Source organism: Sorex araneus, chromosome 1 (genome assembly GCF_027595985.1).
Source record: "Sorex araneus isolate mSorAra2 chromosome 1, mSorAra2.pri, whole genome shotgun sequence".
NCBI classification, from domain to species: Eukaryota; Metazoa; Chordata; class Mammalia; order Eulipotyphla; family Soricidae; genus Sorex; species Sorex araneus.
Genome location: NC_073302.1, coordinates 334,250,543 through 334,278,044, shown reverse-complemented (window position 1 = coordinate 334,278,044; position 27,502 = coordinate 334,250,543). Strand labels below are relative to the sequence as shown.

Here is a 27,502-nt window from a genome sequence, read left to right as displayed (position 1 = left end):
AAAGTGCTGATCCAGATGAGTTCACTAGCTAGTTCTACCAAAATTTCAAAGAAGACTTAGTGCCTATATTCACAAGCTCTTTCAAAATATTGAAGAAACATGATTTCTTCCTAACAGCTTCTACAAAGCTAACATTATCTTAATAGCAAAGCAGACAGAGCTATTGCTAGAAAGAAAACTATGCTGATGTCCCTGATGAGTATCAATGCAAAGATCGTCAGTAAAATCTTAGAGAACTGAATCTAACAATATGTCAAAAGAATCACACCCCATGATCAAGTAGGTTTCATTCCAGGAACACATCGGTGGGCCAATGTATGCACATCAGTCAATATAATATGCCGTATCAATATAAGCTAAGATAAAGATCATATCAATTGATGTGGAGAGGACTTTTCACAATATTCAATGTCCTTTTATGATAAAAAAAACCTAAAAAAAGTAGGTACAGAAGGAACAAACCTCAAGATATTAACAGACATCTACAATAAGCCCACAGCCAATAGAAGAACTGAAAGCCTTCCCCAGCTATTAGCCACGGCAAGGATGTCCACTTTCTTTCCTTTTCTGATGGCTGTTGGGTCACACCCACTATGCTCGAGGCTTAATCTTGGCTCTGTGTTCAAGGATCACTCCTGGTGGTTCTCAGGGAACCATATGTGATATAGGGATTGAACTGGGTTGGCTGCAAGCAAGGCAAGTGCCTGCTTGTTATACTATCTCTCCTGCCCCATATTCAATATAGTTTTGGAAGTTCTTACCACAGAAATCAGGCAAGAAAATAAATCAAAGTGATCAAATTCAAAAAAGGAGTTAAACTATCCCTATTTGCAAATGACATGGTAACATACAACCTAAAAACTCCACCAAAAAAATCTTAAGGACAATAACTTATGACAGAAAGGTAGTTATAAAATAAACATGTAAAAATTGGTGGCATTTATGTATGAAAATAATGAACTAGAAGCAAAATAAAAATATAATCTCATTTAAAATAGTGTTCCAAAACATCAAATAGCTAGGAATCAAGTTTATAAAGGATGAGAGAGATTTATATAGCAAAAACTATGTCACTACTGAAATAAACAACAGAGAACACCAAGAAATGGGAAAAAAAATTCTATGCTCATAGATGGGAAGGATTAACATTGCTAAAATAACCATGATACCTAAATCATTATACAGGATCAATACAAGCCCCATTAAAATTCCAATGACATTCTTCAAGGACTTAGAACAAATCTACTAAATTTGTATGAAATCATAAAACTTCCAGAATAGCCAAATCAATTCTAAGAAAAAGAAAGATGGGAGATGTTGCAATTCCAGACTTTAATTTGTACTGTAAACTTATAATTACTAATCAAAACTGGGTGGTACTGAAATGAAGACAGAGGGGCTGGAGTGACAGTATAAGTGGGCAAAGTCTGGCCTTGCATACAGCTGACCTGGGTCCAATCACAGTCCCTGACATGGTCCCCTGAGCACCACCAGGAGTGATCCCTGAGCACAGGGCCAGGAGTAAGCCTTGAGCCACTGGGTATGGTCTCAAAACAAAACAAAACAAAACAAAACAAAACAAAAAACAGACTCTCAGGCCAATAGAAGAGGGAAGAGGGAATTGATAGCCCTCAGATTTATGGAAAGTTAATCTATGGCAAAGGAGCTGTGTACATGAAATGGAACAAGGAAATTTCTTCAACAAATGGTATTGGGAAAACTGTACTTGTAGAAAGCTGGAACTGGAACCACAAGCTCACACTACTACCAATGTTTATTCAAAGAGAATTAAAGACTCTCAGATTAGACCAGGATCCATAAAATATACTGAGGGAAACAGGCAGAACACTCCAGAAAATGGACCTCACAAATCTCTTCAATGATTTAACTCCAGAGGTAAAGATACAAACAAGGAAATGAGCGAGATCAAATTAAAATGGTTTCACATAGTCAAGAAGCTCATTGAGCTAAAGCAGGGAGGGAAGACAGGGGTATTGCTAACTGTTTCTTCAGGTATTGCTATCCTTCCCAAGGCGCACTCTGTACAGTCTGACATGCCAGGGAGGCCAAACTCTCACCAGAACATCCTTGAGGGGGTGGGGATTACTGACTGCTGACTAGGCCAGATGACATTAATAGAACAAGAATCTACTGAATATAGATTTAGCAATATGTATTGTGGGTATGGAATTCTTACCCACACCCACCTGCAGGTCAATGTGCAAAGAAGTGAGGGTGAAGGAATGGGAGACACTTTTCACTACATATAGTTCTGTGGTGGTTCAAAGACAGGCATGTGCTTCTTTTATAATTTTTAAATAACTGGAATTAAAAATGTAACATTGAGGGATCTGAGAGATAATACAGCATTGTGCACATGGCTAATGCCGGCTTGATCCCTGGCACCCCATATGGTCCCCAGCCCAGCAGGGAGTGATCCCTGAGCACAATCGGGTGTGGCCCAAAAGCAAAACCAAAAACAGAGAGACAACACTGGGTGAATGATGAATGAGGCTCTGCTGACTTTCACCTTTTCTTTCTCTGCACCCATAGGGTGTAGTGTAGACAGAGGGAAGGGGGGCCTTCCTGCAGACTGGCTATTCCCTCTCTGAGATCTGGGGCAAGCCATTTAGCCTTTCCATGTGTGAGATCCTGGACTGGTAAAACCGGGGGACAAGAGTACTCACTTCCTAATGTTTGTGGGAGGATTAAATGAGTTCTTATTCACAGCATTCTTAGAAGGGTGACAGCCAACATATCTGAGTTGTGGTTGGTTGGTCACCCCATTATGATCTTTATGGCTAAGATGGGAAGGAACCTTGTCTGAAGTGAAGGTCTGAATTCCCTTTTTTTTCCTTTTTGGGTCACACCTGGCGATGCACAGGGGTTACTCCTGGCTCTGCACTCAGGAATTACCCCTGGCCGTGCTCAGGGGACCATATGGGATGCTGGAATTTGAACCCGGGTCGGCCGTGTGCAAGGCAAACACCCTACCCACTGTGCTCTCTCTCCAGCCCCTGAATTCCCTTCTATCATATGTTTCATGTATGGCCTCAGGAAAATGACCTAACAGTAAGCCTCAGCCTTATTATCTGTAAACTGGGAATGATGATACCAATTTCACATGATTGCTATAAGGATTCAATGCAAATTAAAAAGCACCAAGCAGGGCCTGAGCAATAGTACAGCGTGTAGGGGTGTAGGGCATTTGCCTTGGACTTGGCCAACCCAGATTCAATCCTCAGCATCCCATATGGTCTCCAGAGCCCTGCCAGCAGTAATTCCTGAGAGCAGAGCCAGAAGTAACTCCTGAGCATCTCTGGCATGGCCAAAAAGAAAATAAATAGGACCAAGCACAGTAGCACAGTTTTCTGGCACTTTGTAGATACTTTTTTTTTTCAAGACAAGACCCAATTGTGCAGAGGGTTGGTTCTTGTCTTGAAAAAACACTGACTCTGCACCCCATAGGACAATATGGGGTATTTGAAAATAAACCTGGGTCTCCGCATGCAAGGCAAGCACCCTACCTGCTGTACTATTTCTCTAGCCCCAGTATACATATGCAATGATTTCCACAATACAAATTTGTGAGAATCACGATGACTTTTGTGACTTAACCAAATGAACGAATAACCTGGACGTGACATCAGTTCTGCTGAAGTCAGTACGGCATGTTCAAGACACTCCCTATTTTTTTTTTGCCTTATGGGTCACACCCAGTGATGCTCAGGGATCACTCCTGGCTCTGCACTCAGGAATTGCCCCTGGTGGTGCTCAGGGGACCATATGGGATGCTAGGAGTCGAACCCGGGTCGGCCGTGTGCAAGGCAAACACCCTATCCGCTGTGCTACCGCTCCAGCCCCAAGACACTGCCTATGAAGCTTTCTGAACTCTCTGGATACTGGGCAGACATGGCTCCATCCAGGGTGGCTTCTAGTAACCTCCTGAAACTCATATCCTGTTTCTCTTTCCTTCCTTCTTAATGTCTTCATCAACAAAACCTTCCACCTCAGTCAAGGAACACCCCCTCACACAACCCAAGGAAGTACTTGTAATCAATATTAGGAGTTACTTCCCATTGGAACTTAAGGCAATACACAGTTATTCTGCCCACTGCTGTAGAGGAGAAAAATGGAAGGACCGTGTCCTACAATTCCAATGAGCTGATTTCTGCTTATTTCTACTCATGCTGTCAACTCCTAGGCTCCTGCAGTGAGCTGGAACTGAGTGCAAGCCCCCTCTGAGCCTCTGAACATGGCCATGGAACACAGGACTTCAACGCAAACAATGCAAAGTGTGAAGCACACCGAGAGGGAGAGAAGGCTCTTGCACGGAAGCGGCAGGAGAGCTGTGCCGGAGCGGGTCTCAGGACTGCACAGGAAAGGCTGGGAGGCACAGTGTGAGAAAAGCAAAGGCCTACAGGCAGAGTGCTGCCAGCTTTGCTCAGATTCCCTTGGCGCCTGTGAGCTGACCCCAGCAGCCTGATGAAAGGCGGCGCTGGCGGGGGGCCTACCTTGCAGTGGGTGGTGCTGACGGGAAGTCCGATGTTGGAGGCCATCACCACAGTGAAAGCTGAAGCCAGTTCAATGGTGAAGCCGCTGCAGGAGGGAGCAGGAGACACATCACAGGAGCTCTTTGTACTGGTCTCACTGACAGCCCAGGGGGCCAAACGCTCACTAGAACATTCTTGGGGGGATTGCTGATTGCTGACTGAGCCAGATGACATTAACAGAACAAGACTACTGCATAATAGCAACAGTTCACACTAAGGCGGCATTCTACTATTTACAGCCCTAAATAGCCTTGTTTTTCGGATATGTTTTCAAAAACCACTCTCAGTAGTAACTGGGTCAGAAATCCCTGCTGTGTAAAGAATGGTAAATTAGTTATTTTTAAAGCAGCATAGGAAAACTATACTCTCACTTTAAAAAATGCGCATTTATTACACAAAGGGATTCCCCCTTGTCAGATTACTAATTTTTCTTCAAATTAGTTTTATAAAACAATCTTCCACCAAAATGAATTTAAAAGGCGGAAATGTTTCTTATAACAGGCAGTTTTAATTGTATTCTGAAAGTTCTATTGTAATTTTGTTATTTAATGTCATGGATCTAGTGAATCTACGCAGGAGGACCAAGTAGAAAACCAAGTGGAGGAAACTTCTAGACCTCACCAAGGGCCATAGCCTTCACCTGGCTGAGCTAGAGGTGGGATGGCAGAGAACTGGGCCAGGTGAGGGCACCTGTCCGGTGGCCCCTGGGCTGGACAAACCCTGGCAGGGAGGACTGGGCTCAGGGGTCCTTCTCTTTCTCCCTCTGCTCAGTTTCTTACTTCTAATCTCCCCATCGCTCTCATTTTCTCTCCTTCCTCAGTGCCACTGAGGGAGGGTAATGCAGGGTGAGCATAGGGAGGAGGCCTGGCCAGCCCTCAGCCCCTCTCCTCACTGGAACCCAGCTGCAGGTGTGGGTAGGAGGGCAGCGGCTGGAGCAAACTGCCAGCTTGCCTGCTCTGCACTGCTGTGAGCCTGGGGGACAAGCCTGTCCATCCATCTTGCACTTATTTTTTTTTTTTTTAGATTTCCCCTTACGTACTATATAAGCATTGTGGTTTACCAAGTTGTTCATGATGATTTGTTCCAGACCTCTAATATTCCAACACCAATCCCACCACATTATACCTTCCTTCCACCACTGTCTCCAATTTCCCAGCCACCCCAGAGCAGGCCCGCAGTACTTTTCTTGCCTTCTTTCGGCTTACCTTGATGGAGTGATGGGAGTGAGGTCCTTCCCCATGGTCTGGATGACCCTTCTGCCCCAGACCCAGAGACCTGTACAGATCCCAACTCCTCCATAGAAGAGCAGCCAGACGGGAGTGACGGCCTCCTGTAGCACGGCGCCAGGCTGTGATCCATGATCATAGATTAGCCACAGAGCTACCAGGGGACCGATGGCATTGCTGGGAGGGGAAAGAAAGATTGGCGGGTCAAACATGCATGGACAGCTTCCAACTTGGATGGTTTCAACTTTACAATGATGCAACAGCAACAGGCATATAGCAGAAAGTGTATTTTGGCTTTCAAAAAGCCTTTCCCGGCTGTGATGTTCAGTGGATTAAGCCAATCCAGTGTATTTTCAAGATAGGAATATTTCAATTTACAATGGGTTTAGTGTGGGGTAACTCCCCTCTAATCAAAGAAGGTCTATGAACTTTTACACTATATGCCTAGGCATTATTTAATTACTGGGATACCATACTATTTAATGATTGGAATACATTACCAAATATGTAATATTAGAAATATAAATTTTAGAATCAATTTGTTGCAAACTACAAAATAGTTGACTGCCATTATCGCTCAAATTGCATTGAATCTATAGATAAAAATGGGATGAATTGACATTTTAACCTTACTGAGTCAGTGTATCCCCAAACATGGAAAAATTGTTTATCTAATAGTTCTTTATTTAATAGTTCTTTGATTTAACTATAGTTTTGTAGTTTCCGACATATATAGCTTGGGTGTGGGGGGAAGGGCACTTTTAGAGGTGCTGGGGAACCCTGTGGTACCAGGAAGCAAACTGGGATTGGCAGCATGCAAACAAGTGCTTTAATCCCTGAACATCTTTCTGGCTCCTGTATTAGATTTTGAAATTCAATTATACCTGTTCATTACAGGTTCTGTAGGAAAACATTTGCTTTATTTTTTTTTTTAACTTGTATCCTGCAACTATGCTATAATCATTTCTTAATTCTCGGAACTTTCCCCCAATCTTTTGTTTTTATCACTAGCAAGCTAAGTTTGGTTTCTTTTTCCCTCTTCTCTCCTAATATGCATACCTTTTAGTGATGTGGAGATGAGGAAATTATGCATATCAAAACCGTAAGAGTCAGCACTAGTGTAAGCATCTGACCAAATGTATAATAAGTAAATTAAAAAAAAAAGGTTGCTTAGGTGGCAGGGTTGGGAGAGGGAGGACACTGACCCTGGGATGGTTTGGGGAGGGAACACTCAATGAGTGCCTGACACTATTATAAACAACTTCAGAGAGCACAGTGAATAAGTCATCAAATATTCTCTTTTTCATCTTGTGGCATTAGTTAGAACTTCCAGTACAGTGTTGAAGAGAAATGGTGAAATGGGCCACCCTTGCTTTGATCCTCAACCTAAGAGGGGAAATTTTATTTTCTTATCATTAATATCATTTAGTGTTAGGAAAAGATTCTTTATAGTTATTCAAGAAGAGGAAATTCCCCTTCATGTTTAATTATTTTTTTTTAAAGGGAGAGGTTTTGATCTGGACTACACTGGGGGCTACTGAGGGCTACTTCCTGAAGGTGGAAATTTTTTTTTTTAAATAATGAATCTAGGTTGGATTTTTTTTTTGCAATCGATTAATATGATTTTGTGGTTTTTCAGCCTGCTTTAATTTTTTTAATTGAAAAATTTAAATAAGGTAACACTGGTCTATAAGAGGGTAAATGTCTGTACTTTTTAGGGCTACACTATCACACCAGGCAGTGCTACAGTGCCAACACTTCTTCACTGCCCACAGACCTTTCAGAACACTCCTTACTTTCTCCCTTATGGTGTCACTTCTGCAGTCAGAGTCCAGGTGTTAGCTCTCATTAGACACTGTTTCTTTGAAAGACATGGTTGAAGACTCCCTGGGTCTCTGTCTTTGTCCCTGTGTCCCCAGCACTTCCCTTCTACTTGTCACAGTGGCAGTGTCTGAATACTTGACTTAGCTATAGTGCTCCCCGGGATCACACACTTTCAGACGTGGTCCTGACACTCACTTGGCTGTGACAGGACACAGGGGTCACAGGCAGAACTAGTACTGCGATGATCACATTGGTTATACTGGGTGGTGGCACTGTGCAAGGAACAGGATTCTTGGGGTCACCCCTGCAAGGCAGCACTGCTCCAAGCTACCCCTGCACCCACTGACTCACGCTGTCATCTGACACCCAGGATCCCTCTTGCTTCCATTCATTTGGAGCAAAAGGCGAGACAGCATCTGCAATAGCCCAGGCCTGGCTGTGCCTCTGGGCCACCCGTTCACCTGCTGCTGTTCTCTAGGTGTTTCCAGGACTTGGCTGTTATAAATAGCACCACAGTAAGATAGTAAAATACTATCTTTTCAAATTAGTGTTTTCGTATTCTTGGGATACCTAGGGGTAGAACTGCTGGATCATATGGTAGTTCTAATATTTTTCATAAAGGATATTTTAATTAAATACAAGGGGTGTATATGGAGTTCCACAGAAGGAAAGGGGTGGGTGGAGAGAAGCACAAGTCTCTGGGATCTGTTTTTTATTTGGGGGAATCTTCATACTGTTTTCTCAGGCCATTCTCAGATATGAGGTTGCTTAGAAGCCTTGTTTATTTTGATTTCCCCGATAATCAGCAATGATGTGCATTTTTTAAAATGTGCCTGTTGGCCAGCAGATATTTCTTGCAGGTACTTTCTCCTCACCCCCTTTCTGATGAGGCTGGTTTTGTTGTTTTGTGAACATCTATATATTTTAGCTATCAGCTCTGTGGCAGATGGATGGTGCTTGACTACCTCTTTCCATTCAGTAGAATACATTTTCTTAAACTTTCCTTTTTAATGCTAGTCCAAGAGTTCACAATGTGGAATTATAATACAAGTCCACTCTCAAATTACAAGTGCCACTTCACAGGTAGTGTGGATACTTTAAAATTTAACAACAATCCCAATTTCTGCAACCACTATCTTCTGTATCACTGCAGTCACACACACACACACACACATATACACTCTCATGGAATTTAATTCCATTGTGGTCTGAGAACAGGCATTGTACCACTATTTTACACATGCATATACATTTTTAGTATGCATGTAAACACATAATTGAATATTTTGAGTGTTATGTTACAACAATAAAGAATGGTTTGGATGTGGCTCAGTGATAGAGCATTTGTTTTGCATAAGTGAAACATTAGATTTTATTTCTGGCACTGAATTTTATACCGTCACTTAGTCCTTCTTTGATACTTTTTAAAAATCTATGTAGAAATGAATGTCTGTCCTACCTACATTATTTTCATTCTTTGTAAAGAACTTCTTTAAATCTTTCTTGGTAGGCAGGTTTATTGGCAACAAATTTCCTTTATTTTGCTTGTTTCAAAATTGAAAGGGTCTTGTTTCTCTACTTTTGAAGGATAATTTCACAGGTAAAAAGTTTATGTTGGTAAATTTTGCCTCAAGGTTTTAAATATTGCACTACAGTACCCTTTGGATTGCATGGCCTCTAGGATGTTGAATATAATTTTAAATTTGTTTTTCTATAGGTAAAGTGATTCCCCCACCCCTGTCTTCAGGACTTTTCTTTAGATTTGATTTTTGGCAGTTAAAAAGTACTATGCTTCACATCCAAAAGAACAAAAGCAACCGCTGTTGGAGAGGATGTGGGGAGAAAGGAACCCTTCTACACTGCTGGTGGGAATGCCGACTGGTTCAGCCCTTCTGGAAAACAATATGGACGACTCTCAAAAAATTAGAGGTTGAGCTCCCATTTGACCCAGCAATACCACTGCTGGGAATATATCCCAGAGAGGCAAAAAAGTATAATCGAAACAACATCTGCACATGTATGTTCATCGCAGCACTATTTACAATAGCCAGAATCTGGAAAAAACCCGAATGCCCTAGAACGGATGACTGGTTGAGGAAACTTTGGTACATCTATACAATGGAATACTATGCAGCTGTCAGAAAAAAGGAGGTCATGAATTTTGTATTTAAGTGGATGGGCATGAAAAGTTTCATGCTGAGTGAAATGAGTCAGAAAGAGAGAGACAGACATAGAAAGATTGCACTCATCTATGGTATATAGAATAACAGAGTGGGAGACTAACACTCAAGAACTGTAGAAATAAGTACCAGGAGGTTGACTCCATGGCTTTGAGGCTGGCCTCACGTTCCGGGGAAAGGTCAACTCAGAGAAGCGATCACCAACTACATTGTAGTCGAAGGCCATGTGGGGGAAGGGAGTTGCGGGCTGAATGAGGGCTAGAGACTGAGCACAGTGGCCACTCAACACCTTTATTGCAAACCACAACAGCTAATTAGAGAGAGAGAACAGAAGGGAATGCCCTGCCACAGTGGCAGGGCGGGGTGGGGGGAGATGGGATCGGGGAGGGTGGGAGGGATGCTGGGTTTACTGGTGGTGGAGAATGGGCACTGGTGAAGGGATGGGTTCCCGAACTTTGTATGAGGGAAGCATAAGCACAAAAGTGTATAAATCTGTAAATGTGCCCTCATGGTGATTCACGAATTAAAAATAAATAAATTAAAAAAAAGTACTATGCTTACATCCACATTATTTTATGTATGTGTACATGTGTGTGTATTTTATGTGTGTGTGTGTGTGTGTGTGTGTGTGTGTGTGTGTGTGAGGGGAGCAGGAAGTTCTCATACTTGGTATTCCCTAACTCCCTGGATCTGTGGTTAGTAGTCTAATGTTAATCTAGGAACATTCTGTCATTGTTTCAAACATTTCATTTGTTTTCCTTCCTTTATCTCATGTTATTTCCATTATGTGTATGTTATACCTTTTATGATTATGCCACTGTCTTTGAATAGTTTATTATACAGGTTTCCAAGCTGAGTTTTCTTTGTGTTTTCAAGGATTCTATCAAAATATCCTATGGCCTGGCGCGTCTAGTTCACCAGTGAGACAATCAAAGGTATTCTCATTTCTGTTACAATGTTTGCTTATGGTTCTTCCTTAAGATTTCTATCTCTTTGCTTACATTAGTCATCTGTTCTTAAAAACTCTCTATGTTATCCGTTAGGGATAGAAATGAGGAATAAATGGTATATATTTCTTCAATATTCACTATGAAGATATGGTAGAGTTTCAAGAGGTAAAAACTCACAATTCTGTGACACTATCACTAGGTCCTTTAGTCTCGACACTCCTGCTGGCTTCACACAGAGCTTCTGGCACTTGCTAAGGTGGTTAAGTATCTACCTGGCATTGGTTCCCATGGCAGTTTCCACTCCAGAGTAACTTCCTCCTTATCTCTGTGAATCTGTCTCTCTAGTCCTGAGGATGGTAGTGTGACCTGTGTCTTCCTCCCTTACATATCTAAGAGCCATCGACTGGGTCTCTAACGTACTGTTTTTGACCTGCTGAGATGGAATGGGTGCAGAAACACACAGGTTTTCATGGCTCTGTGGCTGGCTGGTCCCCTCCTGCCCACTCTAACCTCTAGACACTGTGCGTGGGTGCAGAGGTACAAAGCGCTGGTCCCCAGGTTACTTTTCTCTAGCTGTGTCATCCTGAGCAAGAAAAGCTTCACTTCTGGCTTCATTTCCCTGTCTTTGAAGGGAGTCCCAATGAGCTCCAAGGGCCGATTGGAGGAAGATTAGAATAACATCTGGGTCAGAAGTGAGGCCTGGTACAAACTTACTAGGCCTTTGTCGACAAGTCCTCTCATCACTGTCACATTATCATTGTTTTTAGAACCTTGTTTTTATCAGACCATGTCCCTGCTCCAAAGCTTCAAAACCAACAAACTACAAACTTCAAGAACCTAAACTTGCAAGTACCTGCTATAAACTTGGCTCACTAGTCCCTGCCTGGACTCTTACTCTGGTCTTGAAATGCTGTTCTGAATGGTTTGCTCCTTTTTCCATGAACATGTTTTTCTTAGCTCTCTAACTAGAATTTAGAAGAGAGACTCAGCTAATAATATTTGCCAATAGTATATAAAGTGAAAAGTTCAATAGTAGGCTTCAATAATAGACTTCAAACAAGAATTCTTAATAAGTAAGTGGGCTAGGGGCATGGTGCTCGACGTTTCGAAAAAGGACTGAACAGGACCAGACCAGAAACAAGGACTCATGCAGGTCCTACTGAGCAGCGCTAAGATGCTCAGGCTCTCATCTAGTGGGCAGGTTTCCCTTCATGTAGACAGACAATGCCTGGAAACTCAGCCATCGGGCAGACAGTCTAGGTACCTGGTGGTACCAAATGCCACAACAACACATTGTCTGGTCTTGGACAGAAACAAGAGGCCTGAAGGTAAAGAAAGGTAACAGCAGTAACTGAAGATCTCTCCACACGAGAAGTCTTATGGACTAGCCCATCTCTCGGCTCAGGCCTTGCCCTCTTCTGGAGATGCTCTCTGGGGCTCTCGCCCAGCCAGCGGGCACTATACAGACCTTTCACATTGGTCACTGACTGCCACACTGCACACCATTCTGCTACTCCCGCCTGCACCTGTTAGCCCTGCCACCCCTATGGGCAGGGCTCTCTGAGCTCCACATAGCACAGGGCTAGGCACACACTGTGCTAGCTGAAGCAATGAACCCGCTTACCTCACATCATTGCCTCCATGAGCGAAGGACCCGAAACAGGCTGTCAGGACTTGTAGGAAATGGAACAGGAGGTGGACCTCGGCAGTGTCTTTCTCCTCCTTCTCCTCCTCCGGGGGGTCCTCCCGTGGCTGCTCAGGGTCTGAGGGCTCAGAGGCCAGCTTCATCTCCACTCCCCCCTCTTCGGCCTCGATCTCAGCCTCAGCCACAGCGTTGCAGTAGCTGGAGTAGCTGTCATAGCGGAGTCTCTTCTTGGAGTAGGAGACAGTGTCGGCCACTAGCTTCTCGCTGTCCTCGGCTGCAGCGTCGGGGCCCCTGCAGGCGCCATGCACCGGGAGCCCGCAGATGGCGGCCGTGTAGCATGTGTAGCTATTGTTGCGCCGCAGCAGCCGGGCGCTGCTCTCAGGAACGGGCTCGGGGCCCCGGTCCGTGTGGATCCTGTGCAGCAGGTCCTTGTAGAGCCCCGAGTCTTTGTGCACGGTGTGATACACGTGCCCGTCACTCCGAGTGTGGCTGTCGAAGCCGAACGTGCCATTGGAGATGGGCGACTTGATGGAGCCATGGGTCATGGAAAGTGCCCTTCCTGGAACGGTCAAAAGGAGCCTTATGCCCAGCTCAGACTGCCAGGGACCCAGCCCCTGCCTACGGCCATCTCTGGAGGTGAGCGTGGGGCCACCAGCTGCCCCCACATGCTCTATGGTCTAAATGGCCTCTAAAGACCATGTGGTACAGCTACTGTTTTAAAAAAGGGAAATGTGCACACAAACGAAAGGGTAAACCAATAATGTGGCCTTCTGAACATATGCTGCGTAAGCTCTCTTTAGGAGTAACTTTCGGAGACTCCTAAAGCACTTTCTACACATCATTCCTTATAGGAATAGGACAGTGACATGAGAGAGAGGTGTAACTGAGTTCCCAGTGTTCCCAGTGAGGCAGACAATCAAAATGCTCCTTAGAAAGGCTGATCATGCTTGTCAGGTCACAGATGCAATATTAATTTGCTTTTGTTGGCCAATTTCTAGACCATGCCTTAGAAAGAGGCTGCCAGGGTATCCCCTTGCAGGGAGAGGAAGTCAGGAAGGTGCCTGAGCACCTGGGCAAAGGCTGATGCTTCCCACACTGCAAACAGTGTGCACAAACTGTGTCCATTTGTACACCACAGACACTGCAACATGCTCTGCGTGTTTCCTGAAGTCTCTGAAGTTCTATAATAGGGCGACTCCTCAGTTACAATTATAGCTTTTACTTTACATGCAGCTGGCATTCTTTGGAGAAACCCACCCCCAGTAGCCAGCTAGCTGCAATATGACATGCAGCACATGGGGACAGCTCGTGCACCCGGCACCAATCACTCAGACTATGATGACAAGCATCAGAGAAAAGCCGCAGAGCAAGAGTAAGCCGTGAGACAATCTAAATTATCTGCTGGGCCTTTTGGTGTCCATATTTTCTTGAATTAAAAGATGAAGGGGGCCACTCTGCATGCACTGAAATCAAGTCCCTGCCCCCAGGCCTGGATGGGCATCCCCTTTCTGTTCAGAGACCCTTGGACTCACCATAGGAGGCCCGAGGGTGGTTTCCTGAAGTGACTTCTGAGGTCCCCGAGGCCTCCCCAGCTGCCCCTGTGAGGGGGACGGAGCTGTCATCGCTCCCCTTGGCACCTGGTAGCTCCTTAAACACGGGGGACTCGACTTCCTGAACTTTATTGAGGCTTTCATCAGAGGCTCTTGATAATGCACCTTCTTTTTGTAATTTACCTAGAGAAAACACAGAAATTACTGAAATTTTGCATAAATGTATATAAACGTGAACATTTTTTATGCACAAGTTCTTATATTACAAGCAAAATAAATTAGAGCTAGGACAAGCATATAAAGTGCAAAGTTCAATGAATGGTTTGAAAAACTCAAGCAGAATTTTCAGGTATTGACGAAAAAAGATTGGTTCTTAAGCCTGAGATCTCATCCAAAATCAACAAAAAAGAGGGTTAAATCTGATCCCCAAGATCTCCTCCTGGGCTGTAGCACTATAGCAGTGTTGTTCCCTTGTTCATCGATTTGCTGGAGCAGGCACCAGTAACATCTCCAGTGTGAGACTTGTTGTTACTGTTTTTGGCATATCGAATACACCACAGGTAGCTTGCCAGGCTCTGCTGTGTGGGCAGGATACTCTTGGTAGCTTGCTGGGCTCTCTGAGAGGGATGGAGGAATCGAACCCAGGTCGGCCACGTACAAGGCAAACGCCCTGCCTGCTGTGCTATTGCTCCAGTCCCCTCCTGGGCTAGTGTTTTTTAAATCTACAGCTATACAACCTATTTACATTTTTTTAAATTAAAAAACACCTAATTATAAAATCATATTAATGTGGATTATAACAGCATTATTGGTTATGGATTATAATAGTGTTATTACGATAACATAGATTATAATAGTTATGCTTATAACCATTATAAACATAACAATCATTTTTTATCATAAAAAAAGTTACGTTTTTTGTGTTCAAGCACATAGACATTTCCAAAGGCTCCACCTTGTCCCTTTCTAGTTGAACTCATCCCTAAACCTCCATCCTCCTCCTCTGTTGCCACCTTTGTAACCTCAGTTCTGTTGTCACAGTCCAAAGGCTCGTTTTTATTGAACACTATTTTCTTTCTTTCTTTCTTTCTTTCTTTCTTTCTTTCTTTCTTTCTTTCTTTCTTTCTTTCTTTCTTTCTTTCTTTCTTTCTTTCTTTCTTTCTTTCTTTCTTTCTTTCTTTCTTTCTTTCTTTCTTTCTTTCTTGTCACACCTGGCGATGCACAGGGGTTACTCCTGGCTCATGCACTCAGAAATTACTCCTGGCGGTGCTCAGGGGACCATATGGGATGCTGGGAATCAAACCCGGGTCGGCTGCGTGCAAGGCAAATGCCCCACCCGCTGTGCTATCACTCCAGCCCACTATTCATTTTCTTGCTGTGCTTCTTTATTTGAGTGATATCATTACTTATTTGTCCTTTTCTTTGACCTGTTTCATTAACTTGACAAGTCATAACAAAAGACAAGACTTCATCTCTTTTAACAATAGAGTGGTATATGTATCACTGTATATGTACAACAAAAACTTTTTAAAAAGCTACTGTGATTCATAATAGTATTAATACTAATGTTTCAGAAATACAGTGTTATTCTATCACACCACCAGCAGCTGCATCCGTCCATCATTCACTCTAGGGAAAGGTTTCTCAGCCTTTTCCTAATCACAGCCCCCTTCAGACTCTGTGTCCTTCCAGTGGTCCCCTTGTTCTATCACTCTTCTGCTTGGGAATTTCCAAATGGCCCTTGGTTGAGAAACATGGCTCATCCCAGCTGGCCCCTACTCAGCAAACTAAGTTCTAATGGCATATTCTCAGGTATTTATCACAATTTCTTTACCCGCTCATCTATTTCTGGGAGCGTGTGTTGTTTCCAGATGCTGCAATGAACATAAGTGTGCATTAATTTTTTTAAATTAACATCTTTGTGTTAGGATAGATGTTAAGGTGTGGAATCTTTAGTTTAGAGGGAGTTCTATTTTTAATTGAGACCTCTCTATACTGTTTTCTACAGAGGCAGATGGGACTGTACCAGATGACAGTCCCATCAACAGTGAAAGGGTTCCTTTTTCACAGCCTCCCAATGTGCATAGTCTTTGGTGCAGGCCATTCTCACTGGTGTGAAGTGATATTGCATAGTCTTTTTGACTTGCAATTCCCTAGTAGCCAGTAATGATGAAAACTTTTTCACAAGTCTGTTGTCCATCTGTACGAGTTCTTTAGATGAGTCTTTTCAGTACTCTCTCCATCTTTCTGATGGGTTCGTTCTTTTGTTTTTGTTTTGTTGGGTTTGCGAATGTTTTCCATATCTTGAATAGCATCCCTTTATCAGATATCCGGTAATATTTTCTCCCATTCTGTAGGGTGTTCTTTAATTTTAGCTGCAATTGTTTCAAAGTGCAGAAATGTTCTATTTTGATGCAGTCTCATTAATTTTGCTTTCGTTTTCTTTGTCAATGTAATCAAGTCATTAAGACACCTTTGAAGTCAGTGTCATGGAGAGCTCTGCCTATACTTTGCTTAATTATTTTAAGGATTTGGGTCTAATACCAAGATATTTAATTCATCTTAAATGAAGTTTTGGGTATGCCGTTTGTTTACTAGTTTTTTAATCACCATTTGTTAAAAAGACTTTTCCCTCACTCAATGCCTCTAGTTCCTTTGCCATAAGTTACCTGTCTTATACACAGTAGGTTTACTTCTGGGCTCTCAATTCTGTTCCATTGAGCAGAGAGTTTGATTTTACCACATGTTTTGACTACTACAGCTTAATAATATAAGTTAAGGACAAGAATTCAATGCTTCTCTTTCTTAGAATTGCCTTGGCTAGTTGGATAGTTTTATAGTTCTGTGCAAATTTTAATATTAGTTGTTGTATGTCTTTGACAAATACCAATGGAACTTTGATAGGGATTACATTGGGACTACTTAATGTTTTGTTAATGTTTAGTGTTCACTTTTAAGAATGTTAATTCTTGCAGCCATAAACACAAAATATTTTTTCATTTCCTTATGTCCTCTTTTATTTCTTAAAATACTTTGTTTCTATTTCTTTCAGTGTATCTTTTTTAACCTTCTTTTGTTACTTCAATTCTTATGGATCTGAAGTTTCTTGGACATAAATGTAAATGGGATTTAAAATTCCTTTCTATTTTAGTTTGCTGTTTGCAGAAATATGTGGGTGTTGCTTTGATTTCATAGTCTGCCACTTTTCTGCATTTGTTTATTGTGAATCTAAACTTTTTTGCTGGTGATGCTCTAGGCTTTCTTTTTTTTTTTCCTTTGGCTTTAAAAAATTTTTTTTTCTTATTAGTGAATCACTGTGAGGTACAGTTACAGACTTACAAACTTCTGTGCTTACATTTCAGTCATACAACGGTCAAGTATCCAACCCTCCACCAGTGCCCATATTCCACCACCAATGGTCCCAACATCCCTCCCACCATTCCCACCCCACCTCTGTGGCAGGGCATTCCCTTTTACTCTCTCTCTCCTTTTGGGTGTTGTGGTTTGCCATAGAGGTATTTAATGGCCATCATGTTCAGTCTATAGTCTGCTTTCAGGGTGCGTTTCCCATCCCGAGCGAATCCTCTTAGCACCATTTACTTGGTGATCCCTTCTCTAACTGAACTGCCTTTTCCCTCAGTATGTGAGGCCAGCTTCTAAGCTGTGGAGTAATCCTCCCAGTACTTATCTTTAATAATTTTGTGTGTTAGTCTCCCACCTGTTACTTTATATTCCACAAATGAGTGCAATTTTTCTGTCGGTCTCTCTCTTTCTGACTCTTTTCGCTTAACATGATACTTTCCATGTTGATCCATCTATATGTGAATTTCATGACTTCATCTTTTCTAACAGCTGCATAGTATTCCATTGTGTAGATGTACCAGAGTTTCTTTAGCCAGTCATCTATTCTCGGGCACTCGGATTTTTTCCAGATTCTGGCTATTGTAAACAGTGCTGCACTGAACATACAGGTGCAGATGTCATTTCTACTATATATATTTGCATCTCCAGGATATATTCCCAGAATAGGTATTGCTGGGAATACCTATGGGTATTCAAATGGGCGCTCAATTTCTAATCTTTTGAGAATCGTCCATATTGTTTTCCAAAATGGCTGAATCAGTCGGCATTCCCACCAGCAGTGAAGGAAAGTCCCTTCCTCCCCACATCCACGCCAACACCGGTTGCTTTTGTTCTTTTGAATGTGGGCCAGTCTCTGTGGTGTGAGGTGATATCTCATTGTTGTTTTGATCTGCATCTCCCTGATGATTAGTGATGAAGAGCATTTTTCTCATGTGCCTTTTGGCTATTCAGATTTCTTCTTTGAGAAAGTTTCTATTCATTTCATCACCCCATTTTTTGATGGGGTTCTGTTTTCTTTTTGTAGAGTTCAACCAGTGACTAGGTTTTCTTTTTATGTGTATGTCATGTAATCTGCAAACAATTAGAGTTCAATTTATTTTCCAATTTGAATCCCTCTAGGTCCCTTTTCTTGCCTAACTACTACACCTAAAGACTTTCAACTCAGTAGGATGTTGAATAATTTTGATGAGAGTGTATGTCTTTGCCTTGTATGCGCAAGAGGAAGGGCCTTCAGTTTTCACCACTGAAGATGTGGGATTTTGTATATGGTTTTTACTATACTGAGGTAAGCTCCCTCTATCCCCACTCTGCTGTTTTTTTAAAAATCATAAATGGGTATGGAATATTGTCAAGAACATTTTCTGATGGGGTTGGAGAGATAGTACAACGGGAAGGGCTCATGCTTCGCATGTGGATGACCCAGGTTCAATCCTTGGCACCCTTGAGCCCAGCCAAGTATGATCCCTGAGTTCAGAGCCAGGAGTAAACCCTGAGAACTGCTGCGTGTGGCCCAAACCCAAAAAAAGATGCACACACAAAAAAGCCAGAACTTTTCTATTCATTTAGTTGTAAGTTGTTAGTATATGCGCTGCTGAAGTGAGCACAACTGTAAGCTTTTAATTTTTTCCTTTTAATTGACAAGATGTATTACATTAATTGATTTGTATGAATTGAACCATTCATGCATCCCTTGGTTGAATCCCACTTGATCATGGTGTATGATCCTCTTAATGTACTGCTGGATATGGCAAAGGTTTTGTTAAGGATCTCTCTATGTTCATCAAGGATACTAATCTGTAATTTTCTGTTTTAGAAATGTTTTTGTCTGCTTTTGCTATTGGGGTAATATTGATCTCACAGAAATGGTTAGAAAAGAATTCACATTTCTTGGATTTTTCTACAAGGGGAAGAAGGACTTCTTCTGTTACCAGAAGGACTGGTAACAGATTCTAGTTGAAGATTTGAGAGAACTCACTAGTAAACTCATTTGGATTCAAGCTTTTATACTGGAGTTCTTTGACTGCTATTTTAATTTTCCTACTAGTCATTTCCCTTTTCAGGTTTTTAAATTTTCTCCTAATTCAGTCTCAGGAGGTGACATGATTCTGAAAATTAATCTATTTCTTCTAGATTCTCCATCTTAATGGCATAAAGTTATTCAAAGTAACAGCTTATATAATTATCTTATTTTATTTTCTGCAATGCCAGGGACTTAACCCAGGGTTTTTCACATGCAAGACATGTGCTCTGTGCTGAATTATATCATTGGCTTCTTTTTTTTTAATTAAAAAATTTAAAAAATTTTTAAAATTTAATTCTTAAATTTTGGAGTCACACCTGGTGATGCTCAGGACTTATTCCAGGGTCTGCAATCAAGAATCATGCCTGGTAGTGCTTGGAGGACCCTATGGGATGCTGGAGATTGAACCCAGGTTGGTGCACATACAAGGCAAACAAACGCCCGACCACTATAGTACCCCTCCAGCCCATCCTTTGTATTGTTTTTGGGACACACCCCATAGTGCTCAGAGCTTATTCCTGGGTGGTGCAGTTTATTCCTCACTCCACATTCAGGAATCACTCCTGGGGATCAGGAGAGACTATATGCAGTGCCTGGGATCTAACTTGGGTCAGCCATGTGCAAGGCAAATGTCCTACCTGCAGCTCTGGCCCCTCTTTTCTATTTTTGAAGTATGTTGCATATTGTCTCCTTTCATTTCTGTTCTAATTTATCAGTTTTATCTTTTGTTATTTGTGAGTCTACCTAAGGGTAGACTCTGTCAATTCTGTTTACTCTTTTGAAAAATTAGTTCTTGTTTCCATTGGTCTTCTCTACTGAATTCTTAAATTTGGTATTATTTTCTCCAAATTTCTGTATCATTTATTTCCATCTTAATTTTAATTACTTCCTTCATTCCATATCTTGGGTTTTATCTATTGTCCTTTTTCTCGTTTCTTCAGCAGCTTAAGATGGTAATTTATTTGAGCTTTGTCTGATTCTTGATATAATTTGTGTTGGTATAAACTTCCTTCTAGTACTGCTTTCTCTGTGTCACACAAACTCTGATAACTTTGGTTTTTGTTCTTGTTTTCATGACAGATTTTCTGTTTGATTTCCTCTTTGAACCAGTGGTTATTTAGTATGATTTTACTCTCCAAGTGTTTGGATTTTCCTGAGGTTTAAATCTATTTTAGTGATTAATATCTACCTTACTAGCATTGTGTTCTGAATAGAAACTTGATATGATTTCTATTGTCATGATTTTACGGGCACTTATTTTGCTTCCCAGTATGTTTTCTCTCCTACAGAATGTTCTATGTCAAGTGGAGAAGACTGTGTGACTGGCTTTTGTGGGGTAGAGGAGAGTCCTGTTGGTGTCTATTGGTACCAGCAATTTCAATTCCTTTGTAGGATTGCTGTTTCCTTTCTGATTTTCTGCTAGCCTGATTCAATGATGAGAATGGTATACTAAAGTGTCTTAGTAGTATTGTGTTGCCATTGATGAATCTCCTCATATCTGTTAATAGTTGCTTTAAGAACTTTGATGCCTCTTCATTTGCTTCATATATATTGATAAAACATAAGTACTCTTGGTATAATGGTTCCTTGTATATAATGTTCACCCCTCTTATTACCTTTTTTTAGTTTGAACTCTATTTGGATTGATACAAGTATGACCATCCCAGCCCTCAAGTTTACCATTCAACTAAGGACTTTGGGTATTATTTAAAGTTTGCTTTTGTTTCTTACTTAAATTTTCCCTTCTTTTCTCTGGATGCACTTTGATACTGATCACTTTGATAGTGATGAACTTCCATTTGCCTCTTCTTACTTCTTCAAAGCATTTTTCTTGTAGTCTCCTTTATTAGTTTCAATACCCCCCATTTATGTTTATGCATCTTACTGGATATAAGTAGAATTTCTTTGCTTCTTATAGATGAACATTAATTTGCTGACTTAGAAGGCATGAATGTTTTTGTTGTTACTTTCTGAAAATGTTTTTATTATTCCTTCAAATAAAAGTGAAAATCTGGACAGTTAGAGGATTCTTGGTTAGAGGTTCTTTTCATTCAAGACTTTGGTTATATCATATGATTTCTTCCTGGCCTATAGTATTTAATTTGGGGAATTTAATGTGAGTTTTATAGACGTTTTATTATATGTGAATATTTGCTTTCCTCTTGTTGCCTTTTGGGGTATATCTCTTCATTTGGTTCTTACCATTTTAATTACACTGTGTCTTGGAATTCTTCTGTTTGGGTTTACTCTGGGACTTTTTAGGCTTCCAGGATCAGGGTGTAAATCTCCCTTTTTTAATTTGGGGAATTCTTGAATATTATTTCTTTCACCAGAATTCTTCCTCTTTCTCTTCCTTATGGATCCCCTAAGATGTGAATGTCATTCCTGTGCTATAAATGCATTGGTTTTCTTCACTTAGAAAAATTATTTTTCTCTTTTGTTTTGATAAATTCCTCTACCTTGTTTGCGGATTCAATTTTCAGTTTCTTCCATTCAGCTGCTGAGTCTTGCTCTTTTTCATCTGTTACTATACTTCTTAGTTCATTCAACTTCACACTTTTTCATTCTTTCTTTCAGAATTTCTCTGCACTTACTGATGGTCTCTTCCACCTATTTCTTCATTTTGTTGGACACTGAGAGGATTGTTGCTTGGAAGTCTTTCTTGGGGACTTTAGAAAGTTCTGACGTATTAAAAAACTTTTGTCTCCATCCAGAAGTCAGTGAACCCCTTCAGTTCTTCATCCTGGTATTACGTGAGGATCAGGAGTGGTAATCTGAGTAAGCACAGCTGGCCTGAGTGATGATGAGAAGATCATGTGCACGTGATCTAGTCCATATCCGTGGTCCAGTTATTGTGTGGGCTTGCTGTCCAGTGGGATTTGTGGTCACCTGCTACAATGGTAGGTTTAGTAGGACTGGGTTCAGATCCAGAGTTGCTGGTGTCTGGCAGTGAATATGAAGTCAAAGCCTGGCCATCCTGAGCAGAGACAAGGAGTCAGGGACATGTGCTTTGGGAGGTGTTAGGCCATAAAGGCTCATGTGCCTGAGCACGGGAGGGCCTTGGTGGGAGCTGGGTCTCTATATCCCCAGAGTCTGGCCGTCTCTCCCTCCTTGAGAGGTGATCCGCATGTGATGTGACTAGGTTTACTAGACAACTGGTGCCGTCCTCACTGTACTTGCCCTTTGGATTTGAATGTTCATGCCTTTATAGCTAACAATGCAAGAAGTCCTGGAGTGCCTGCTAGCAGCCAACAGTGGACTGGACAGGGCTAAGTCTGTTGACTCAACAAAGCAATTAGCATTTAGGGAGCTGACTCTGCATCTGGCCTGTGATGGGTGAGGGGGCGGGGGTGGGGGGTGTTCACCACAGAAATGGCAGGGCCAAACATATCACCAGTGGCAATGAAAATGTCTGCCACTAGATCCAACTCAAGCTTCCAGTTCTCGGTCACTCGCTTCCCATTCAGTGCATGTGAAACAGCCTGTGTGTGAGAAGCATGGGTGCCCACATGCCACCTCCCTGTGTGCCAGAGCCGCAGAGGCTTGCAGTCACCAGTCACAGTCTGTTCCTGCATCTTTGGGTTCCACACAGCCTAGCTTCTTGGTGCTCACATCCAATCTAGTATTTTCTGAAACTAACCTCAGAGTCACCAAAATGCTTATTATCTCTTTATAAACACTATATAAAAACATCTTTATAAACACTGTATTTTGTTTTTTTCTGTTCAATAAATTATTGGTTTCAGATTTCTTTCTTCTTTTTTTTTCTTTTGCTTTTTGGGTCACACCCAGTAATGTTCAGGGGTTACTCCTGGCTCTGCACTCAGGAATTACTCCTGGTGGTGCTTGGGGGACCATATGGGATGCTGGGAATCGAACCCAGATCAGCCGCATGCAAGCCAAATGCCTTTCTTGCTGTACTATCCCTCCAGCCCCAGGTTTCAGATTTCTTTGGATCACCAAGTCTCGGGAAACAAGCCATTTCCTACAAGAGGGAGAGATACTGGGGGCTGGAGCGTAGCACGTAGCACATAGCACACTAACCTTGTGTGCTGGTCCTGGGTTTGACCCCTGCACCCACATCCCATATGGTCCCTGAGAACTACTAGGAATGATCCCTGAGTGTAGAGACAGGAGTAGCCCATGAGCATTGATGGGTGCTGCCCCCTAAAACAATAAAATAAAATAAAGCTCATAGTATTCTTTTTGCTTTGCTTTTGTTTTTAGGCCACACCTGTTTCTGTTCAGGGCTTACTCCTGGCTTTGCACTCAGCAGTCACTCATGGTAGGGTTTGGAGACCATTTGCGGAGCGATGAATTGAACTTAGGACCACACTCTGCAAGGAGAGCTACCTACTGTACTATATTTTTGACCCAAAGTTCATAGCATTCTTTTCAATTGAGTATGATAGGTGATGCTGCATAGTTAATGATTTTGTTGCTTGCAAATTTTTCTGAGGAATGTTCTAAGCTCTTACCTACAGAAATGAAATAAAAACATCCCACTCTGCAGTGAATAACCCTGGCTGGTGGGCACCACGTGCTGGAGAATGCTCTGGACCTCAGACCGAGCCAAAAACACCGGGGTGCCCCAGATGGAGAAGGTGCAGTCTCCCCGGAAGGCACACCCTCAACCTACCCCTGGTGGAACCGGCCCTGCTTCCCGCCCAAACAGGACCCCGAGCAGCCACCCATGAACAGCTCCTCCGCTCCTGAACAGCCATGATCCCAGAGGGACACAAACCAATCTTGGAACACAGCGGCTGCTGGCAGAAATACCTCTGGACTTAATTACTAAAATACCAAAATTCCAAAACCACGCAAAACTACGCTCTTCATTATCAGCAACAGAAAACAAAATGATATAAAGATGCTTTTTAGGCAGGTCTGATTTTTTGGGGGAAACTCCAAATAATAATAGTGGGTTTCTTTTGAAAATTGAATGTAATCAAAGTAAGGAGAGAGTAAAGTGAAAAATCATCTGCCACACAGGCAGGGTGGGTGGTGGGATTGGGGGGTATAGTGGGGTTCTTGGTGGTGGAACATGGTGAAGGGATGGGTGTTTGATCATTGTATGACTGAAACTTAAACCTGAAAGCTTTGTGACTGTTCTCACGGGATTCAATAAAAATAATAGTAATCATAAATAAAATAAAATAAATTTTAAAAAATCCTTATATATTTTGATTGATATATGCATATATAATCTCAATCATCTCTAGATATCTCTCTATATATGCCTAGACAATAAGATATACAGACATAGGGGGCTGGAGCAATAGCACAGCGGGTAGGGCATTTGCCTTGCACGCGGCCGACCCGGGTTCGATTCCCAGCACCCCATATGGTCCCCTGAGCACCGCCAGGGGTAATTCCTGAGTGCAGAGCCAGGAGTAACCCCTGTGCATCGCCGGGTGTGACCCAAAAAGAAAAAAAAGATATACAGACATATTTTTAAAACAAAATTTCTGTTACATAGTATCACTGTATCACTGTCATCTCGTTGCTCATCGATTTGCTTGAGTGGACACCAGTAACATGTCCATTGTGAGACTTCATAGTGTAAGAATCAATAATTACATACACACCTCTGATTTCAAGTTGTTTATAGACAAGATGTGCTAAGACAGTATTTATAAAAATAGTAATTAGAACAAAAATTAATACAGGGATTTGAGAGATAGAACAGCAGGTAGGGCACTTGCCTTGCATATGGCTGACTTGGGTTTGATCTTCAGGACCCCATATGGTACCCTGAGCCCCACCAGGAGTGATCCCTGGGCAAAGAACCAAGAGTAATTCCTGAGCACTACCATGCCCCCAACCCCCCAAATTGTTACTATTCAGACAAGACACATATTATTTTCTATGTTTTAATAATGAGTAAACAGAAGCATAAGAGATTAAGCAATTTGCCTAAGGTTACATGTTGGTAAAGGGACAAGTTGTTTAATTCTGTGATTCCTCACCTAAATTACTAGTCTGTACTTTAAGTAACAGAACAAAACTATATGTTGAAATTTTAGAACACACGGCACTGACAAAAACATCTCTTGAAAAGCCAGAATATGCAGTAGGAGTAGTTTCTGCTATGATATTATGGTATAAGGCTGGAAAGCAAAGTTTTCATGGTTCATCTTGACATTAAGATACAGTTATCAGGAAAAGCCTTGTAAAATCAAGACATTTAAGTACAGTTCACAGCTGCATGGGATTAAGTCAGACAAGCAGCAGGTTTGAAGGAGGCTTGTCAGAGATGTGTTCTTTGAAAAGAATGGTAGTGTGGGCACAGCTGTTGTAAGCCTGAGAATCACTGAGAATCCCTCTCACGCACAATTATGTGGGCTTAAAATTACTCATGGATAATATGAACTTAAATTATATACATTTAAAACTAATTAACTAATGTGGATTTTTTTATTGCTTTATTTATTTATTTATTTACTTACTTATTTATTTATTACTTTTTGGGCCATACCCGGCAGTGCTCAAGGTTTACTCTTCACACTATACTCAGGAATTACTCCTGGTGGTGCCCAGGGGAACATATGGGATACTGGGGATCAAGCCTGGGTCAGCCGCTGTACTACTGCTCCAGCCCCAATGTGGGTTTTTCTAAAGTGGGATTTTTATGATAATGAACAAATCGATATGACATGAATTTACAAAAAATGTGCATACTTTAAAGTTTTAAATTTTATAAAAGTAAACAGAATCTGTTCTTTCACAGTCTTTATTCTCACGTATGTCTATAATGACAGCGCAATCAGAACACAGAAGGGTCCCCGCACCTCTCAGTGCTCCTGAGAGTTAGCTCTGCCCTCTGTCTCTGTAGTCTGCCTCCTAAGATGCCATAAATGGAACCACAAGATGAGTCATTTTGACCATGGCTTCTTTTATTCAGCATACTGTAAATAAACACTAATTCCTTTTATTTTATTTTTCCTCCTCCCCATGTTTTGGCTGCTGCTACTGTGTTTGAGGGTCACACAGCTGGTCATGGTGCACACCAGGGTTTGTGCTAACTAATGGCGGGTGATGCCAGGAATCAAACTCATGGTCCCAGGCCTGCGAGCAATTGCTCTGTCACCAGCCACATACTGTCAACGTTCCTTTGTTTGCAAATATATGTTCAGTTGTTCTGGCACCATTTGTTGTAAGGAGTATTGTTTCTCCACAAACTACAATAGCGGTCTGATGAAAATCAATTTGTCATATTTGTATGGACTTACTTTTGGACTCCATTCTGTTCTATTATTTACCTAGTTGTCGATCTCGTCACAATCTACAATATTATAAAGGTTTACAGGAAGTCTTAAACTCCAGTGTAGGATATCATTGGGTTGTCCTTTCCCCCTTGCCACAAGGAGCTTAGGTTTATCAGGTCACTCCCATCGCAGTGCTCCTGAGTCACTCCCATTCCTTTGTTTATCTGTAAACTTCTCTCCATGCTTTCTTCCCCAACTGGTCTATCACCTTTTCCCTCTAATCAGATTCTGTTAACTTGTAAGGTTAGATTCCTCAGAAATCTATGATTTTATATGTATGAATGAAATATTGTCTTTCTCCTCTCTTTATGTCTTTTGAATAGTTTAGTTTAAAGCAATGTCCTTTGGGGGCTGGAGTAATAGCACAGCGGGTAGGGCATTTGCCTTGCATGCAGCCGACCTGGGTTCGATTCCCAGCATCCCATATGGTCCCCCGGCACCGCCAGGAGTAATTCCTGAGTATAGAGCCAGGAGTAACCCCTGTGCATTGCTGGGTGTGACCCGAAAAGAAAAAAAAAAGCAATGTCCTTTTTGTATGGACAAAGGAAAACATTTAATATTATGCTTTATATCTTGGGATTTAATTGACTGAATATTATTCACTTCCGGGCATCTGCTTTCTCGACTTAAGCCTCAGTTGCCCTTAGTTCCTAGCACCCCAAAAGCAGGGTCCCGACAAGGGACTGAAGGGACCCAAGGCAAGCTGTGAGCTACCCTGGCATCGATATGGACCAGGCCAAAGTGCCACAGTTCTTAACTATAAGTTAAGAGCTTGATCATGGACAAATGCTGTCAAGATCCAAAAGCAACGACAAGACTAGGACCCTGCTAGAAATAGGAAAGACTAAACTGGCCTGAGCACTGTAGTCTGAGATTGAGATGACCCTGGGAGAGCAATTCTATAAGCTTAATGTATCTCTCAT

At 41.9% G+C, this 27,502-nt stretch overlaps 1 protein-coding gene across 6 annotated transcripts in view; it reads right to left on the bottom strand.

The window, feature by feature from the left end:
• The window catches only part of SLC20A2 (solute carrier family 20 member 2), a 113,140-nt gene that overhangs the window by 9,561 nt on the left and 76,077 nt on the right, over positions 1-27,502 (bottom strand). For all 6 annotated transcript variants that reach the window (XM_055138218.1, XM_055138284.1, XM_055138479.1 and 3 more), the window contains 4 exons: positions 13,911-14,111; positions 12,358-12,937; positions 5,759-5,956; positions 4,515-4,599 (listed from right to left, as the gene is read on the bottom strand). In XM_055138218.1, coding sequence (XP_054994193.1) covers positions 4,515-4,599; positions 5,759-5,956; positions 12,358-12,937; positions 13,911-14,111 — 1,064 coding nt within the window. The remainder of the gene's footprint in view (positions 1-4,514; positions 4,600-5,758; positions 5,957-12,357; positions 12,938-13,910; positions 14,112-27,502) is intronic.